The sequence below is a fragment of the Pagrus pagrus genome, assembly GCF_965226575.1.
Source record: "Pagrus pagrus genome assembly, chromosome: 17".
NCBI classification, from domain to species: Eukaryota; Metazoa; Chordata; class Actinopteri; order Spariformes; family Sparidae; genus Pagrus; species Pagrus pagrus.
Window position 1 is genome coordinate 5,373,115 of NC_140201.1, and position 21,342 is coordinate 5,394,456.

General features: G+C 41.9%; 1 protein-coding gene across 9 annotated transcripts in view; it reads right to left on the bottom strand.

Moving 5' to 3' along the window:
* LOC311272731 (microtubule-actin cross-linking factor 1-like) overlaps window positions 1-21,342 on the bottom strand; it is a 225,858-nt gene that overhangs the window by 131,957 nt on the left and 72,559 nt on the right. Inside the window, exon 1 of one of the 9 annotated variants that reach the window (XM_084379321.1) lies at window positions 1,544-1,625. The exons of the other annotated variants lie outside the window; for them this stretch is intronic. Coding sequence (XP_084235447.1) covers window positions 1,544-1,610 — 67 coding nt within the window. The 5' untranslated portion in view covers window positions 1,611-1,625. Of the gene's footprint in view, window positions 1-1,543; window positions 1,626-21,342 lie in introns of those variants that run through there. 9 annotated transcript variants of the gene reach the window in all.

Genomic DNA, 21,342 nt, shown 5'->3' on the forward strand with positions numbered 1-21,342 from the left:
GTTAAACATCCTTTCAAGTGATACAGGTTAGCTAGTTTTCCTTTCCTTGTCTGGCTAAATATCACTAGCACTAGAGCTCCAACATTACAAAAAAGTACATAAAATAATCAGCAACTATTTTGATAACCAATAAATTGTTTGAGTCAAATAGCAAAGCAAAAATGCCAAATATTATCTGGCCTCTGATTCCTATAGGTGAGGATTTGTTGTTTTTCTAGTATATTGTGATAGTAAACTGAATATCTTTTTGTCACACAGAATAAGACTTCTGAAGGAGTCACGGTGGGCTTAAGGAATTTGTGACAGTTATTTTCACTTTTTCCTGACATTTTTATTTTACATAGTTTGGTCATTCAGAAAAATACTTGCAGCCAAATAAGACATAACTGTACTAATTATTACATTTCAGTGAAAATCTGAAGCATTCACACACACTCAGCAGCTCAAAGACAGCAGAATATTTTCCCTCCAGTTTGTCAAACAGATTTTCTTCCAGCCAATCAGAGTGCAGCTGACTACAGGTACCTCCCTTCCTGCCAGCTGTTTATCAGTTGCTATGGTGAAGCCATGAGGGAGAGCAGTCATGGAAGAGAGAGAGGTGGTATCACTTCCTCCTTCAAACATCTTGCTATCTTTTCTGTCTCGCTCACCCACACCTAAACAAACACACATGCACACATAAACGCTCACAGACTGCCACAGAGCAGCTAAACAGCCCTGACTCTTTCAACAGTCAAGCTCCAAAAGTAGAAAGGATTTCCAGAGGGGGAATTCGATTTAGGATTTAGTAGGTCAAATATCTCAACTGGATAAAACTCAAGGTCAATCTCAGCACTGCATAACACACACATACTATGCACATACAGTATGAGACACTGAGGAGTTTACATAAAGGGCAAGCCCCCAGGCTGAGAACACATATTTCAACATGCTCTTGCAAAATAGTTTCACCACTATAACACGCCTTGCTTCCAAAACCAGCCGGGGAAGCTGAGCTAGTTAGCCCAGAGGAAACACTCAGGCTTTTAGATGTTATTAGGTCACACAGGCGTGTTAATCAGTCAACCACACTGTGCTAAACAGTCATCACTGAGCCTGTGATGACTGATCTGAAGGTGTGGTAATCAAGGCGTAAATCGATCGTATGTGATCTTACACTTGATTATTTTTACAAAACCAAAACTAAAACCAAAGGCATGAGCAGAGTCGAGGTATGCGAGTGACAGCCACGGAAAGGCACTCAATTATCTACAGAGGAGGGCATTGTTAAGCTGTACACACCCCCTTCCACGCTGTCCAAACACAACAAATCACAAACTCACACCATGTCTCACCTTTTGCCCTGAGACCGACAATGATTAATAGAGACCACCTTTAGCATAACTGTTGTCAACGGTACGTGCACAAACAGGAACTGTTCAAACGCTCAGTGAAACACGTGCTGGCAGGAGCCTCTGACAGCATGTAAACAACAACTGCAAACACTGCACAGCTACACTATGGGCATCGACACGCACACAGGGACACAGGGACACACACTGACCTGCACAGCACATGAGCGAGTACAGGTGAGCGTTGAGATGGCATTCATTCCTGTAGTCGGGCCACATCTTCCACAGCTCGTACGCTTTCCACCTCCACTAATCAGAGCTGCATTTGGTGCTAGCGGTGCATAATCCAAGACAGAAGTCAGATAATTATAGCAGTAAGACGTGTCTGGCAACAAGCTGCCTCCACGTATCCTGATGAGAGTGTGAGCCACCGGAGAGCACCAGCAGGTACTACCAGTTTCTCAAACAGCGTCTCTGCTCCTCTCTCGGTTTAATGTCTCTGTGGTTCACCCGTTCCCTCTCTCCTCGTGGTAGCTGCCATGTCAGCCTCTCCCGGTCGGCCTGCTCCCTCTGTCCCTCACACTCTTTCCCCGCCAGCCGTTGCTCTCACACGTGTGTGTCAAAGTCAACGTCAGCTCCTCACTCTCAGTCGAAAAAGGACAGCCTCCTTTCCTCCCTCCCTCTCTGTTCACTCAGTTCTACTTCCTCACCAGGCAGTGGCACTCTCTCTCTCTCTGCCACTTGTTCTCTTGCTCGCTCGCTCTCTGTTTCCAGGCCACAACAGACGGTCTGTCCTCAGACTGCAGCTGACAGTGGCTCCGCAGAGCTGCAGGGGTGCCTGCTCTGTTTATCCTTTCTCTGTGTTCTTGCTACAACTGCTCTCCCTCTCTCTGCGTAGGTAAGCAACTCTCCATGCTGACACGTGCGATCCAGAGGGCCAATTTCCTTTTTTTTATTTTCTATTTTCTTGTTCAGTTGACTCACTAGAGGACAGTAGATGTGAGTAAATCCATATTTAGAAGCGGTTTTCTGTTTTGTCAAAGAGTAGAAGAAAGGAGGAATGATAATGTTGTTCGAAGGAGCTCAAGTAAGTTGTGTATCTTGCAGCAAGGTTCTTAAAAAGCACTTCAAATCCCAGACATGATGTAATCCACTCTTGAGTCCTCTTTACATGCCACAAAAATACAAAAGCATCCAAAAAATGCAAGTTTGTTCTGCCACACTATGCAAACATGCACTCTTTGTGTTCAAGCTGACAAAAGCCAGATGCAGCAGCTCCCTGATAACTCCATTTCCTTTATTGCCATGCCTTTACTATTTTCTCATGTTTCCTTTCCTTAAGAGGCTAACACAAACTTTCCAGCCTCTCTTTTGTAAAAGAGTCAACAGCTCTGAGGCTTTTCTGCTCCTGGCTCTTGAAGAAAATACAGGGAGAGGCTGTGCCTTGGGCTGAGATGGATTTCAGTCTGAAGAAAGACCTGGCGGACTTGTGACGTTGTTTAATTTAATATAGAGAGGAAAACCTGCCAAAGCAGAGTCATTCATCTCATTTGTGCATGTGTGACGTGTGTGTACAACAGGGATGGGAGATGGCGAGCACACACATAATGAAGAAGAGCCTTGGTCATATTCTGGCCTCAGTCCAGACTCGTGCTTTTCAGGCAGAGACAATAAGCAGTCAGCAGTGAATACAAGGCCTCTTGCAGCCTTTAGCTTATACTGCCTGGTGCGGAACACATCCTCCAATCGTGGAAAGAAAAATTCACTGCCTGCCTCCTCTCACAGCTGACAGCCTGAACTCTTCTTCTTTCTTGTTCAGCACTGTCTCTCAAAATAGCTCAGATGCCCGGGACAGCGCCAACGCAGTACTGAATAATTTCTGCTCTGTCATGTTTCAAAAAATAAATATATAAATAAACAGAGACAAGAATCAGCGGCGTGGAAGCAGTGAGTCTGCACAGACTGAAAGCTCAGCTATGACCGCTGAGTCTTCAGAAGGTCATGTGACCTTCTTTCCGAGTCAGGTAATAAGGATGGACATCAAGAGAGCAAAGACATGACAGCAGCTTCTGACTCTTACAGCAGGTGCGCTCTGTGTAGCTACACACTGTACCAGGCGGGACAGTGACTCACACACTCTTACAGTCACAACAAGCTCAGACAGAGTAACGCAAGCTCCTCCTCCTTCTCCGTCTCTCCCTCCGTTTCCTCTGCCTGCGACCTCACTCCTTTATTTCCAACCCGCCTTCCTCCAGGTCCTCTTCCTCTTTGCTCCCTGTTGCCATCAGAGTCGTCCTCTCCTCCGTGCCTTCACAGTGAATCTCTCCTCTTTCCATCTCTAAGGGACCATCCACACTAAAAATACCAGACAGAGCTTATGTCTCTAATACCATGCGGCATGCTTATCCCTCGCTCCCTCCTTCTCCCGTTATCACCTCTAATCTCCCTCTCTCCGTGTCTGTTCCATCGACTTCCGGTGTTCTGTCTTTCTCCTCTTCTGATTCAATTGAAATTAAAAGTGGGAGGGACGTTTGAGTGTCCTTCTTTTCCTCTTTTTTTTTTTAGTCCATCAAGTTATTTTCTCTTCTTTCACTTTCCCTTTCTTTTTCAGTTTCTCTTTCATCCAGGCTGGCTCCCAGGGTTTATTTATCCGCCTCCTCCTCCTCCCTCTCCTCCTCTCTGGTGACACTCAAAGGCTGGCAGCAGCCTCCATCCCTCGTTTTTTTCCAAGTCATTCTTTCTTTCCTTCAGCTTTTTATCCCATTTTTCTGTCTGAGCTACCAACATTGAATGCTAATTGTTTCTAGAGCAGAACAAGCTCACTCTAGATCTGCAAATCAGCTGACCGGAGGAGACCAAGTTTCCAGCAGAGATTTGCTTTCAAAAGTCGTTTTAATCTTAAATATCCAAACTTTCTCTTTCTCTCTCTGCTTGGTAGCTAATATGTCCCATTTGCACACTAACCAGGTGTCCAGTTAGCATAGTTAGTCCCGTCATCAGATTAGATTCAATCTGCCCTCCTGTGGCAAAAGAAGAGAGACACCTGGGGGCTTAAATGAAACAAGCTTTCTCTCTTGTTAAGCTAGCCTGAAATGACCAAAGACACAAAGCAGAACCCACAACAAAGGCAGGTATCTACATTAATAACTGAAGGGTCAGTGTGGTTTTACAAATGATCCACAGCTAAACAAAGACATCATCTGTCTTGTTCAGTGGTCACCACATCAAACCACATCTGGCCTCTACTTGCTTTCATTTAAGTCAATTTTTATGACCATTTTGTAATGGATTTTTGTTCTTTCTCGCTAATCTAATGGAGTTTAATACAAAAAGTACAACCACTACATCTACAACCACTAATTTCTATATTGGAAATTTAAAAAATGTTGAAACTAAACTTAGAGAGCCAGGCTTGGCAATTTCGCAGAAAGTGTAAACCACCATAATCTACATAACGTGTCAACTCAAACCACATTATGCTCATGTATAACACTGCACACCCACCCACACACACCCTAGCATGCTTGGCCTACCACTGTGACAGGCTTGGTTTCCTGTGATGAGTAAAATAAGCTTAGGACCACAGCATCACGCAATGTGACCACACACACACACACACACACACACACACACACACACACACACACACACACACACACACACACACACACACACACACACACACACACACACACACACACACACACACACACACACACACACACATCTGTGTCGCACTAGCTCCTCTACAACCTGGAGACACGATCAAACAAGCGAGTAAACATGAAAGTCAAGTTTGACGCTTGAGTAAGTATGATGCCTCACTCTGGTTTCAAAATCATTCACATGGACACAGAGAGACACGCACATTTAACGGTTTCTAATCAACTATATGAGGCTGTATTTGAATCCACCTTAAATGGAAACATCATAACCAACAAGAACACACACAAATGCAAACAACGTCATAAACTTGTCCAGGATGCTGGACAGGCACCAACAGCGGCCGAGCTTCATAATCCGTAAGTGAAGCCTTATGGGTACAGCACCCTCAACTGACCATACAAGTGGACAACATGTAAGCTCCTGTTTAGTAAAAGAAAATAGAAGAACTACATAGCAGTAGCACATTTATATTCTAACGTAACTTTTGCTTAATGCAACTTCCTGCAGGGTTTTGGTGCTTAAAGGATGATGAAATCTTTATAAAGAAGAAGTGGCTGTCGCCATGTTTTTACACTCTTCCAGGTAGAAAGAGAGGGTGAGAGAAAACAAAGGACTTAGGGAGGAGAAATTTCAGAAAGAGTCATTTCATCTTTTTGGTCATTTCCCAGGTTTCTCGTCATTCTCCCTCAAAAATATCCGGCCTCCTTGGGGCTCTTTGCCTTGACATTTTCTCCCATTAAGTGCCCCCTTGTCTCTCTTACCATCACGGTTGCATCCGCTGCTCTCTCAGTATTGATCAACTGCATCGATCTTCACTGTTATGTCATGCCAGATATTTCTCCCCTGGTGAATCTAAACCAATCGTTGCATTCAGGCAAAATTAGACTCATGTCCCAAACCAAATGCCTCATCTATCGATAAGGACTGAGCTAAATTTCAGCTCAGTTTTTCTAATATTAGGAGCCACTAGATTTAAAGTATAAACATCATATCAAAATGATTTAAATACAAAAGGCTGTTACATAATGAATATTTGCATCAGGCTTTAACTGAGCATTAGCACTAAACCTACTGTAACTACGAAATCCAGCTGGAATTTGTTTCATGCTGCAAAACCTTGGTGTTACCTCAGTGTTTACAATTAGCTATGAATATTTAGACACATGACTAAACTTAGCAGCTTACTGGCAGCACAGAAGCTCGTTGTTTGCTGTAGAGCATGTAGTTATAAAAACAAGACATAGCTGGCCACGTAAGCAGCCTGAAGTCTCCAGGTTGAATTACATGGCTGTGACTATATGATTCAATAGGCCATGAAATATAACAGCCTTTCTCTACAAAGAGCCAAATATGGAAGACTTTGCTCCACTTACTCATGCAGTAGGAGAAGATGAGATACAGCAAGTCCTGCAGCACAGAATGACTCGTATGAAATCTGTTACTCATTCTAACGGGAGGTGAAACAGGAGGAACCTATATGCTCTTTACAGAACAAGCTGCTTTACATTCCACTCAGACTAAAATAGGAATATGTACAGTAGGTACTGCTGCATGCTACAAAAGCTTTAGCATCATGCTAACAACTTAAAACTATTTCAAAAGCCTATTTGAAACCATGCAGGCGCTGAGCCGAATGCTAGGAGCACTAGTTTAAATAAAGCAATGACATGACAGATAAGTGAAGTTGTCCTGTACAAAAATGACACAGCAGAAGGGGTGGAGCCTAAACAGGAAGCACATGGAGCTAAAGTTAAATCTTTCTGTTCCCTTTACAAAAAAGAGATCAATTATAGCGGGTAGAGTAGAGACAGAGAAGAGACGCGCAATAAAAACTAAACAGGGAGATAAATGTTTTGCCTATCCTTCGCTCCAACTGCTGGCTGGACAGAAACATTAAAAGTTACAGTTTACCGTTACAGTTTAAAACGGGTGTCCGGCGCCGCCGGCGACGGTAAAACCAAAATCCAGCTGCTGTCAAGAAGTGAAAAGTCACTACCAGGATGGGTGTTATGACTGACGGGTCCGTTAGAAAGTCCATCTTGACTCACTAACTGTTGCTCTGCTTCTCAAACTCTGGCAAAACTTCAGGTAGCTCCACAAGAATAAAGTCCAAAGTCTGACCCAAAAATAAAAAGTTACCGCATCTCAACCAACTGCAGGCTTTCAGGCAAAGACTCAAAACTTGTGGTATCCATGAAAGAGAAATTTTAAACAGAATGTCAAATGTCATTCAACAGAATCATGAGGATCCTTCTTCTTCTTTCACTTCTTCTCTCGTGAATCAAGAACAATCCTCCGGTCCTTTCTCCAGCATCTCTCTACACTCAGGACATAACTACTGTAGCCAATAACTTCTCTGAGTTCTTCTCTCCATTCAGGCGCCCTCCCTCTCTCCCCATGACTCTCTCTCTCTCTTTCTAACTCTCTCTCAATCTCGCTCGCTCTCTGACACTCTCACAGTGAATTCCATTCCCCTGAAACAAGCCACCAGACTGTAGCCGTTGCTCAGTGCACCGTTGGAAGACTGGTAAATAAATGAAATGGGACCAAACAGACGGAAATGTGAATGTGTGTGTGTGTCTGTTGTGTGGTTGCCTCATACTCTCTGAAGGAAACCACATGGGAGATACCAATATGCTCTTCTTCCTGTCTGTGTGTGTGTGTACAGTATTTCTATTTGAGCATGTTAAAACTTTTTGATATTTTAGTATATGAGCATAATGCCCCAATTTTTATTTATTTCATTGAATGTTGCATTTGGAAGTGATCGTCCTTTCAGTGTGTGCACATGTTGGCCGCGTTATGAGGACGCTGTGTGCACTTTTGTGTTAGGGAGGAGTGTGTGTGCATGTGCGTGTGTGTTATGTGTTTACCTCTGTTGCTATGAGTGAGCAATGCATCCTGGCTGTGATATTTATGAGCGACTATCTTTGAATGATGTCTGCTGACTGTGATGGCGTGTTCAAAAGCTTCAGACAGAGGGGGTGATCCAACCAAGGTGTGTGTGTGTGTGTGTGTGTGTGTGTGTGTGTGTGTGTGTGTGTGTGTGTGTGTGTGTGTGTGTGTGCGCTCACATGTTAGACACAGACATTGCAGCGTGATTCAGCATGATTCAGGCTGCAGACAAGAAGGCAGGGGGTCCTAGAGTTATTCTCACCTTGCAGAGAATTGCGTGTGTGTGTTTGTGCATGAATGTGTGTGTCTGTGGTCGAGTTATCAACTCGGCTCTAAAAAGCCACCGACATTTTAGTCCTAGCAACCCCAGACACAACAAAACACAACCACGATCAATCTGACAACATTTCACTGCCGTCAGATGAGAAACCTCAGCTCCAGACTTCGCTGACTGATGTGTTCATTTAAGCGCTACATGCTGCAGTTTGAGCCCATTTTCAACTCATTTTGATGAAGCATGCAGTGATGCATTAAGAAAATAATGATGTAGTGTTTCACACAGAATTAATAAAGTCTTTCCTGGTGGATGTATGAAGAGGGCAGTAATGGCATTCTTTCCTATTACTCACTTCCTAAGCACTGTAATTACCAGATAACATGAGGTCATGTGGATGTGATCCTGATGCCAGCTGTTTATCCGGTGCTTTCCACCACTGAGGCACATTGATGCTCAGTTAGTGATTTCCAATTGCAACAGAACTACATCACCCTGAGTCCCGTCTGTCCTAAAATTACCTCTGTACTGGGGCTGCACAATTAAACAAAATAAAGTCAAAATAGCAAATGTTTAAGTGCAATGACCAAATAGCAAGAAGCTGTAATTTTTAGTATTGTGGTATTGCAGAGATATCCTGGCCTGTCAAATCTTGAAATCTCATCAACATGATTTTAATAGTTTTTTCCACTAATCATGAATCATATCACAATGTCTATCCCAAAACAAAAACAACAAAAAAGCTTTGATATGAACACTGCATCTCCAAAAGGGGAATAAATAAAAAATGAAAGTGACAAACCTTGATTGATAGAAGGAAAAAGGGAACAAAGTCAAAGAGAATTTAAAGCAACAAGAGGCTAAAGAGGAAATTTAGCAACCACATGTCTCTTGTAGTAAAGAGTGTGATGCAGCCACTGTGGGGCAGAAGAGACCAACATGTGTGTGCTGAGCTGCACCACTTAACACTCAAACCACTGACAGCGAGACCGGTGCACCTAAAGCCACCAATCTCTGGCAGCAGTGACGCCTATAATCGACTTCATTTTGACAGAAGGGTTTTAACTGTAGTTGTACCACATGCCACAAAAAGTACAAGCTAGACCTACTTTCTTTGAAACCAGAAAGTTATAAACTCATTAGAACTAAGAAAACGGTTACCTGATATATTTGCATTTCATTTACAACCAAAATATTTCTACTGTGTCCCACATCATTATCAAGCATTTCATCACCCCTGTGCACACAAAACCCCTCTTCCGAGCCCACATTTTATGTTATATCACCATAATAGACAACCCCATACACATCACAGTCAACTCTGAATTTAGGCTATATTGCTATACCTTTACACCTTCAAAAACACAATTCATTCATCTGAAATTTTTTTTTTATCATTCTATTTCTTCCTCCCACATTCACAGACCCTCACATGGGACACTGGCTGAAATACAGCCTGCTGTTGTGTACGTGGGTGCCCCTGTGTATGTCAGTTTTCAGGGTCAAGAGGCCAGGGGTCCAATCTCCTGTCCCCCCCTCTAAAAAAAATGCTGCGTCTGGAAACCTTAGCTGCACACACACACACACACACACGCAAATACAAACAGGGTGTAACAAAGCCTGGGGATGATGTCAGACTACAGTATAAGCTCGATACAAGAGGCAGGGAAGAGAAGAAGAAAGATGGAGGGACAAGAAAAAAAATGGAGAAGAGAGTGTGGGAAGCATCAGGGGAGAAGGAGAGAGAGTGTTATTGTAAGGCTCGGTGTTGTATTGGCTGTTTGTGTCGGGAAGTGAATGACCCTTTTCATTCAGATATCAGAGAGAAATCTCACACTCACTGAAGAAGAGAAACTGAGAAAGACAAACACACAAAAACACACACAGGCTTTTGTGGCTGATGTGTACAGTGTCAGTACTCTCTCTTCTTTCACTAAAGTGTATTAGCATGATATAATTCATCTTTAGCCTCACTGGTCAGAGGAGGACATTTAATTATTTTTGCATATTTCTTGTCTAGCTGATGCTTCTATTTGCTTGCATGTATCTCTGTTGCGTGTTTAATTCAGCAGCGTGTCACGTCTCCCGTCTCTCCCTCCCCCAGTGAGGCTCAATTCTCCCAGTCAGCATCCTCCACAAAGATAGCCAGGATGCCAGCAAGGTCACCCTGACACACAAACAAAGTCATATGCAAACGCACATACACAAAAATATACTGTACTTTTTCCACACAAAACTGCTGCCCTGTGCCTTCACATGATCGTAAAGAGAGATGAGTGCAGGCAGAGCCATAAACTGTATCAGCATATGGAAATACACTGCAGGCTGACCACACAAAAGAACACAAGCTGCAGGAATGGGTACAGTAAAACCATCATGACCTTATTTGTTCCTGTATATTTTGTTTTACTGTTTTATCTTCCAAATAATATTAAGGAAAATGTGTCTAGTGCAAGGACACAGGACTATATTTGCATGTAGTTTATTTATTTGGCAGACAAATTTACTCAGTGCGATGTCAAGTTCATATAACAATTAAAAATGAATTGTCTAACTATTTTAAAAAACGATTAAACATTTAAGTCGAGCAAAAATGCCAAACATCTGATGTGAGAAACTGTCACTTTTCCTTATCTAACATTATGGTAAAACTGTTTATCTTTGGGTCTCTGACTGTTGATCAGAGTCCGACTTTTCCATAAGTTATCTTGTTTTTTGGACCAAAGGATAAATAAAAATCCATCCAGGAAATAATCATTAGATTTAACAAATATAAAACAACCTTAGTACCAACCAAAAGGTTAATAAAGCGAGTATTGAAAACTGCCATATACTGAATGCTTGATCATATTCTCAGCCTTCTGTGATAAGATATTTGTTGATTTAAATAATATTTTGTGTTTAGGCAAACATTCTTTTATGGCTGTTTTGTGTGGAGACAAAATCAAACACTGATGCATTAAGTTTGCCTCGTTTTGTAATACAAAAAAGAAGGTTTGTCAAAATACTTATTATATGTTCTTCAAAGTGAGGCATCAAAAAATGCATCTTTTTGGTATCTACATTAAAGTTCAGATATTGTGTTGGCACCTGTATCAAAAACTCCAAGAACACCCTGCTCTATTTAACATGAGAAATTCGGGCCATGCTAAGTTCAAGAGGATACAGGAAAAAATGTGTTGATGAAGTTCAGGAGGGAGGAAGAGCAGCAGCAAGAGCAGGATGAGGAAAAGGGACAGTAACATCAGAGTGATGAATCCCCCGACCTTGGACTTTCATGTTCATGTAGTTACAACAAAAATATTCCACCTCCTCCTCCCTCGCTCCCTTCAGTTCCTCTGACAAACCACCATCTGCCAGACTGAACTCACTCACCTCTGCATTTAATGCCAGCTTCTACCTGTGCAAGAATCTGCTAACAACTCTGTAACGATCAATCGTTTTTCTGCGTCATCACAAAAGACAAATCTGACAAAGTGAGAATAAGCTATATTATCATGTAAAAAAGATCAAATGTTCTTGCCTCGATAATTGTTATTTTCTGCCCTTATGAAATGATATTGCAGTGGCAGTCTTCTGAACAGATACAGTGATGATTGTGATGAGTTGTGTAGTGCGATTTAGAGTTGCTGTAAAACTGTAACTCTGCAAATAAACACAAATAAACATCTATTCTTAGACTCTTTCAGCACACAGCTGCATGTGGAGTGACTGTGACACATCTCCACTGCCTTCCAGCATCCCACACTGTCCCCCGGCAGCTGCGTGACCTCTGCGCTCTCCATTGGTGAAATGCAGCAGGAACACTTCCCGTCTGGAAACTGAGCCGGCTGCCAGAGTCCTGACCTGCCACTCTGAGGCTGAACCATTCAGACAGAAGTGCCCGGAGGTTTCAGACATAACAATGCACATACTGGAAACAAGGTGGATGTAGATGTACATGTTTTGATGACATATTTCCATCAGCAGTACGCTCAGTACAGACAGGCACCTGACTCTAGTGCTCATTTGCTGACCTGCACACTGAGAAAAGTTTTCTTGGATCCTGAAACTGTGAGCGTAATTCTGTTTGCAGTACATGATCAATAGTAGATATAGAGTCTGCAGGGAAAGTTGGAGCCAGTTTGAAATACATCCAAACTTTGGGACAAACTCAGAGACAAACAGCTCTCCTGCAGTACCAAACTCTGCAGTTAGGGGGCAGACTGGGTCCAGTTACAGAGAAGCAAATTCAGTCTGTTTCCAGTGTTGCATCATTGATTTTTTTAAATATCTTATTCAGCTTAAAACTCAAGAAGAAAGTTTAGTCTCACACTTGGATCCAGATCCATCTGTTTAATTTTCTTTTCTGTCCAAACTTCAGTCTCTTAACTTTGGCTCAGTCTGAATATATTTACTGGTATGATTATTATTAAGTAACCAGAGCTACAGGAGGAAGACAAAAAAGGAAAAACGATCAGAGAATTCCCAGCAGGGAAACTACAGGAAATAATTAAATGTTTAGTGCAAGATGAGCACCCAGTGAAACATTTACACCCTCATACTGTACATAGTTTAGCTCCATCTAGACATATTGATTTGGCATGGCTGGGTCAGAAAGGCATGGGCAATCAACGTCAGACTGCTATTTATTCAGGCGTGGGTAATCACACAGCGAGGAGCTGGACATCGTGATCACTGGACCTCAACGAGGCTTCATAGACAATCTAGTTCACTGTACATCAGATGTAATATCAGGCCGCTATTGGACATTAAGAGTTACTGGGTTATGAAAAGTAGACGATGTAGTAACTGACATATTTAACTGCAAAGGAATGTATTTTAAGAGGTCGGCGGATGGGATATGAACACTGAAAATAAAATCACACTTGAGATGATTTATAATCCTTTACGTAGCGCCCCAAGAATCGAGTATCAGTTGGCCTTTAATTTGTTGTATATTATTTTAAATTCAACATGTATCATGTTTTCTTTTGAGTGAAGTCGTTCCCCGGCATGTAGGCAATAGATAGCCAGTAGTAAGTGGGTAACAATTGTATCCAGTTTGACAGGGTGGGATGAACACATCAAACCTGCCAGTGCTGCTACTGCTGACAGTTAAGTTATGTTTTGACAGAACAACTAAGCGGATGGCTACACCCACTCCACAGAGCAGACAGGAGCAGAGCCAGGAGCCATCAGAGAGACAGACAGACAGACAGCGACACCCCGAGATGCCATTAAGAGATTAGAGGACAGGAGAGGAGGATGCAACAGGGGAGGGTAGAGGATGAGTGTGACCCCCAAATAAACTAACAAGGATGGATTAACAGGAGTTGACGTGAGGATACACACAGATACAGACACAGACACACACAAGGCACAGGGGTGCCAGCCAATTACTTAAGAGATGTCAGTAATGAAAAGTGGGAAGTTGACCCATCTGGAGACAGACTTGAGGTCAGTTTAGAGCTAGGGTTTCACAGCCAGTGCTTGTACTGGCAGATCAAAGGGATAACATTTGTCTTGTAAAAAGCTAACAACAGCTCTAATCTGTGTTCATTAAACACAAGATGACTGTGTGAAAACCAGACACAGCTATCACTAAAACAGTGATTTAATAGCCCAAAAGCTGCTTTCTACTTAGCCGTGTTTCAGGAAATGACGGTGGGTTTTTCTCAATGGAGATAAAAGAGGATAAACTCTTGAAGCATGTACATGTAAACTTTGGGAGTCAAACTGGGTCACCGGCCCTGCTGCTGCTGCCCAAAACAAAAATGTCAAGAGAGCAACTGTGTTTCTGACAGCCTGAATTCCTGCATAGCAAAGTTAAATTACTTGGCTGAGAAAACAGGAAAAGTTTGAGCCTACACACCCAAGAAAACAGAAACAAACCCAGCAGTGGCAAAGCTTTTGTTTTCAGGAAACAAAACCAAACTACCCCTGTCCTTTCTCTCACAGTGCTTAATAAAAAGAAAAGAACAAAGACTTGAACAGTTAAAATCTTTGCTCTGTTCCTTTGGTGCCACACTGACACACACCAAAAATAGATTATTTCAGCATATAACTATAGTTCAAGCCATAACAGCACAGAAATAATACTACTCACAAGGGCTCTGGACGCTACATGAAGGAAGAAGATGAATAAATATCGACTTGAAAATGGAGAAAAAATGTTCTGCAGAAAACATTCTTGTTTATAAAAAACATGTGTCAATAAATTGTCATCAATGTCTGAGGCCACATTCAGGCCAACATTGGCCCATCATAAAAAATAAATAAATATTGAATTAAAGTCTTTTTCTTTATCGCTTTCCCTATGATTGATGCAAGAAATAAGTTATAAAGCCAAAACTTCTTAGTTAAGTCTACGGGCCAATATCTCCTCCATGGATAACAAACGCTGAACGGACAGTGGACACAAACCACACTCACAGGCTTTATAGGCCCATCCATCAACCTAAACCTCCACAACACTGCAGTTTTTCTGGTTTGGACACAAAATATACATTGTCATGGTTAATTTCATATATGATGGATGATGGAGTTTGGTTTGGTTTGTAAGCAGTATAAACACAGCTCCCTCATTCTCAGCCATCAGGCTCAGGAGCAGCATGAAAACAGTGAGGTTGACCTCTAGAGCATTAACTGCCCGGTCAGAGCCCTCCTCATGGTAAAGGGCAAGGATCATGTGTGTGTGTGTGTGTGTGTGTGCGTGTGCGTACACACACCCCTGCAACCAAGTCAACTAGGTAATCTGATCACACAGTTTGTAAAGAGTCGTCCCCCTGAAACTGCTGCTCAAATTTGGTCCTTTATATATTCAGAAAAACAACTAACACACACATCCCTAAAACATCAGAGAAACAAGGAGGGGTAAGGAGGAGAAATTGAGGAAGAGGAGTGTAAAAGCTGGCACAGAAAAGCCCTGAATGAATGGATGGTGGGAAAGGAGGGAGGGGACTGACTTAGAAAGAGGGCAGAAGAGAGAGCGATGGATTTATGACCCCGTGAGAAAAAGAGAAGCTTCATCCAAACTCCTTTGGTTTTAGGGCCTTAGTTAATCACAGGTTAATGAGCAGGAGAGGGAAGCAGGAGAGAGAGAATGGAGGCAATGAAGGAGTGGTAAAAAGAAAAACTGTATTTTAATTGAGATAAATTGACTGACAGCCAGAACACATGAAAGGATAAAAAGTGGGGGAAAGGGAGTTTTTATCACGTGAGTGCACGGGATGCAGAGGGTGAGATAAGGACAAATAACAGATCAAAGTCCAAGAGGAACAAAAACATAAGATAAATGGGAGACACGCTAAAGACAGGCGAAAGTGAAAGAAAGAGGAATAATAAAAACATGCTAGAGGACAGGAGAGCTGACATCATGGTGTTAGCAAGAAGAGACTAGGGAAACTGAAATTAAGAGGGAACTCCTAACCAAGAATTTCAAATATGGCTCCTTTGGATAATTTCCAGGTTTTATAATGTTCTTTTTTCCTGGTTTTAAGTTAAAGTCGAGGCGTTAATTATCATACGCACTGTTAAAAAGACAAGTTTCCCTGTACGATGAAATTCTTCCTCTGCCTTCCACTATTCAGGCGAACGTTTGAATTATCCTAGAAACATTTACGATATCTAAGAATGTTTGTTGCTTCACATTATTGACACTGTTTCCTTACTCTGATTCATTTACTTCAAAAAACATTAAACATGGCAACAAACTTTATTCTTTTGTATCTAATAACCAGTAAAAAGTAAAACAACTTCCATAGGAGCATGTAAAAATTGACTTTGGGCAAGTAGATTTCTGACCCACTTGGCCGACAAGTGAAAAAAAGAATAAAATCACACAGTTGAATGTTGAACCCAAGTCTGTACAAAATTTGTGGTTATCTTTCCAACAGTTGATGAGATATTCCAGTTTTGACCAAAATGGTGACCGTCACTGTCATCTACAGAGCGAAGCTGCTAGCAAAGCCCGAAAATGATAAACTTCACAGTTTTCTCTCAAACTCCACGACTCTTCCTGTCTGAAGAGCACTCCTGAGGGCACTGAACCTCAAACCCTTGGCTATGTTAAAGCCTTGCTCTGCTACAAATGTACAGAGCAGAGGAATGAATGAGATGGTAAAGAGGGTTAGCAGGAGGTGTGTTTGTGAGAGCCAGGGAGAAAGAGCAAGACATCTATAGGGTCGTGAGAGAGAGATGAAGATGAGGGAGAAGAAAAACACTTAGACGATGAGGTCAGTGGATGGGAAACGACGAGGCAGAGGGAGAAAGACAAAAAGTGAGGGAATGAAAGGGGCAGGGGCAAAGAATGTGAAGAGTGTACACAAATACATGGGACCCCAACACATAACCACGGTAACCAGGCCCTTAATTTTAACCCCAGCTGTTCTCGTTGCCATGGACACCTCTCAATTAGGACCCTCCCTCCACCCCTCCGCACACCATCCCAATCCTCTGGCCTTTTATTGAGGCACTTGACCCGAGCTCCTGAAAAAGCTGTAATTATCAGGTTGTCAGAGACGTCCGCGGGGTCCTCGCTGCCATGACGTCAACGTTTACATTCAGTCTGGTAAAGGTCTCAGGCCTCTTCTTATATAGGTTTGGGGTTTCTTTTGTCTTTAACTGACATCTCAAGATGACACATGCTCACTCCAGAGAGTACTTCTGTCACCTTTAACCCTTTTACTTCTAATACATGTTTGTTTGATTGTTTGTTTCTACAGCACCTGAAGGCAACGCTGGATATAATGCAACAATTGTGATGAAGCAGTAAAAAGTTGAATCTTCTCAAATGTAAAGATCTGCCACATTTCTCTGTGTTATATCTCTACAAACTGATAACATTTGATTTTGGGCTAATTTGTGTTTTTTTGCTGTTTTCAGGCATTAAATAATTCAATAAAAAGCAATAATTATCAGTTGTTATCACATGTGCTGCATGTATTTTCTTCCATTAGTGCAAAACATCAAGTTGGTTTTCTGAGCATAGCAAAATAAATATTCAATTCCCATAAAAGTGTGAATGTCAACACTGTTGTTCAAGTGGTGACTTGTGCCAAGCCACTTAACTGGATGTCACAATCTGAATCCTCCACAATAAATACTACATTAGTATCAGCAGCTCTGCCTTCGATTTAACTTGATGTCTTAATAGGTACGGTGATAAAACTGTCCTGACAACAGCTTGTTAAAAGCATCAAGTAGCCTGGATGAACTATAAAAACTCCCTCTCAGTCATTGCAGACTTTCACTTCGTTGTATTGGTCCAAAGTTTTGTGTGTTGTAATTGTGTGTGTTGTGCTCAAGCAGGTGTGATGTAGCGTGTGGATTTCAGGCTCTTTCACCGTCACTGGAGATGTCAGTGAGTCAGTTAATGCTTATGTGTGTGTGAGAGAGTGTGTTAGAGATACAGTGGACTATTGTGTGTTTGTGTGAATCCCAGTGACGAAAAGGCAAAAGGAAAGCCAAAGACCACCTAGCCCGACTATGAAACAAGAGGAGAGGGGAGGAGTGATCGTACATCAGAGACAGACAGAAGCTTCTCTTTCATTCTCACTAATGACTCTGTTGCTTTTCTGCCTCTCGGCAAAGGACTTTTTATCGCATTCACACTCAGTAATGACACACACATACCTATACACCACAAACAAATAACCACTGCAAAACTGCAGCTCTTTTCACTATGTGGCAGAGCAGGATATGAAAGAGTGTATCTTGCTTAGCATGGAGGCTGCAGGGATGTTAACTGTGCCCGGCGGGCACAACAACTTGGAAAGTGATCAATGGCAGCGTTAATTGCTCCACATTGCACAGGTTCATAAGAGAGTCAGGTATGTTAAGACTTAGTCCTGTTACATAAAGGGACAGTAATCCTTTTTTAATGAGCTCATAGGGAGATGAGTTCAAGACCGGCATTTGAACATTTTATGGAAAAGGAGGTTTGGTAAAATGTAACTGATGTAGCTGCTGGTGGAGAAAGGGAGGAGAGTAAAGATGTGAGACGAGGGAAGAAAAGAACAGAGGACAGCAGAGGTCAGACTACTGTGGAAAAGGAAAGAGACGGGGTGACATCATAAGACATTAACCCCCAAGAAAACAGTGATGACGCACGCTTCAGAGATAAAAAGTTATTTAAAAGGAAAATTCCACTTTATTACCATTTGAGTCATATTTTCATAGCTGTATTCATTATTTTGGCAACAATTGGATTTGATAACGTTTGTGTAACGATCAGACAGGTTGAAATCAGGCCAACTACAGCGGCAATGGTTAATAAATAATAAAAGTAAAGTTTGCCAGACAGAAAGCTGAATGAAACAGAAATTCCTCTTTAAAGGTTCAGTATGCCTCTAGGAGTCTCTCTATCAAAACAATGTAGGGAGTGTTGGAACATGGGAGTTGTTGTCTTTATTATTAAACAACCACCCATGCTAATACAAATCTATCTATGTGACTCAGGCAGAAATATTCACAAATGAGGTAACATTTTAAAGTTGTATTCACATTATATTTGTCTTCCTTTCTCACTCTGACACTCTCCCAGAAGTTAAAGTGACAGGTCTAGTCATTTTTTAGATATTCTCGGGCAGAAATGTTGCATATTATATATGTAAGAAAATAATGGCAATACTTTTACTGGCAGCTAAATGTTCATAGTTGTTCTGTCTGTTAATTTGTGCTCACAGCATCAACTTGGCTGCTACGATTTCATTAAGGTGGTCAGGGAGAGGAGAGTGTTAACAGACTTGATTAATTGGCCGGGGGATGTTCTATCTGCACTTACAGTCAGTGTTCCTATCGACTGCTGGCTCGGGCCTCTGGGCCCCACCAGCATATAACGAGAAGGCAGAAGGCCTTCGATAAACACAGGAAACAGCTTTTAAATGCTTACAGATCGAAGCACAAAAAGGCTGGGTGGAAGGACTGAATCAGGTCAGCCTGTCATGACCACTTCACAAAAATCAAACGATCAACTGATGGAGATGAAATGAGAGAAGGGGAAGATGTAGATATAAAAGTCCACAATAACAAAGTCCAGATGTACATAGTCATTACTAATTTATCTACATCCACACACACCTCCACAAACAAAGGCTTGCTCCATACCCCCACCCTGTACACACAGCCTATGTACACTGTGTTAAAGGATAAGTACCGTTTTTTACAACCTGGACCTTATTTCTGGCAAAACATATGGTCATTTACTCACCCAGATAACTTTGGTGTCATTCGGCGTCGTTCGGACGAAATTAGATCCAGTGTAGCGGCGATATATCCATATAATGGGAGAGACGGGGCAGCGACACACAGCCTCTATATAACGCATTATCTGCCACGAAACTAGTTCATTTCATCAATATTTTGTTATGAAATGCTAGCGCTATTAGCCTCTGAGTCCGGGCTCGTCTATTGTCAACATCCGGGGTCTGTAGGCTGATCTACTACCTCTGACCTGGAAGATGTCGTCTCTGAGCTGCGCGCGCACCCGCGACAGCGCGGCTTGTTTACCTGTAGCTGCTACTGCTAGTTTGACCCCGGATGTTGATAACGGACGAGCCCGGACTCAGAGGGGAATAGCGCTAGCATTTCATAACAAAATATTGACGAAATGAACTAGTTTCGTGGCAGATAATGCGTTATATAGAGGCTGTGTGTCGCTGCCCCGTCTCTCCCATTATATGGATATATCGCCGCTACACTGGATCTAATTTCGTCCGAACGACGCCGAATGACACCAAAGTTATCTGGGTGAGTAAATGACCATATGTTTTGCCAGAAATAAGGTCCAGGTTGTAAAAAACGGTACTTATCCTTTAAGATTATCTGAGCTCATCCATAACCAAACATACATACGCAGGATGAAGAGAAATCCCAGTGTCCCATTTCTAGTGTTGAGGCCGCCCTTGCAGCATCACACCATGCTCCTCTCACTTCAAAGACTCTAAAAATATATCCAAGTTAAAACCGTTTCTATCTTGGAAATAAACCTGAGGGCCAAAGCAAAGAGGGCAGACATGGTTTAAATCTCCCTGGCAGTGAAAAGAACGTCAACAGATAAACTAGAGACATTTTTTTTCTTCCCTGCTCACACACACACAAAATCATCTTTTCTCTGTGTTTTCTAGCTTCTCTCAAAGATCACAGCACATAAAGCATGGACCTCAGGGGTCCTCAGACCTGAGAGCAGCCGGCTCCATATCACACCGAGATAACACTACGTTTCCCACGCTGCCCCCTGTCTCCAGGAAGTGGAGCCAGTGGAGCTCTTCAAGGTGGAGCCTGCGGGGCCTGATGGAGTCTGGGGACACCAGGAAGTAAACAGGAAGCAGCTCCTTCTCACGACGACAGCAGGAGAAAACAATACAGTGATAAAAAAAGACAGTGTTCTGTTTTCCGTTTGTGGCTGATGGGTTCATATTTACACACAATGGAATCTTGAATATGTAAATGTATCATTAATTAATAAATTAAGAAAAAGGCTTTCAAGGTATAAATCACAGAAATTTGATTTTGTTGAATGATTCCCTTTTCCAACAAATATTATGACTCAATTCAGTGTTACTCAGCTCAACTAAACGATCAATCAGTAAAAGTCAAGATATACATTACTTATATCTCATTCATGATTTTTTAAAATACAGGACTTACTATGAAATTAAAGCCAATGATGAATACCATCATCAATGTCAACGTCATTATAAACATAGCATTGATTAAACAGAGTCTTTGGTTGTTTTTGCTCAATAATCTTAACTAAACAACCAATTTTTCCTACAACAACATAACTGAAGACACTTGCTTATCCTGACAGGCAAACTAATTATTTAAATTGAATTATACAGTAAGAGATCTTAATATTTCCCAGTCTGCTTAATGTGTCACTACAATTAGGATTCTTGTTCTGACAACTGAGTTGGCAGATGAGCTGAGGAATGCTTCCCTGCAGGGCCCTCAAGAAAACAAGGACGCCAAGTGTATTCAAATATAATAGTTTTATAAGCTTTTACAAGCTACTGTCCCAGCCTAGCACCCACAGAGCCTTGTACTTAATCATCATAGAGAACACATAATTCCCATGCTGCAAGAGCAGAAAGATTAATAATTTAATGAATGATTTGTTGGTAAATGTCCATTTAGAACAACTGCATATCATGGAGAAACATGGCATGTTATCATTATCAATTTCATGGCAGT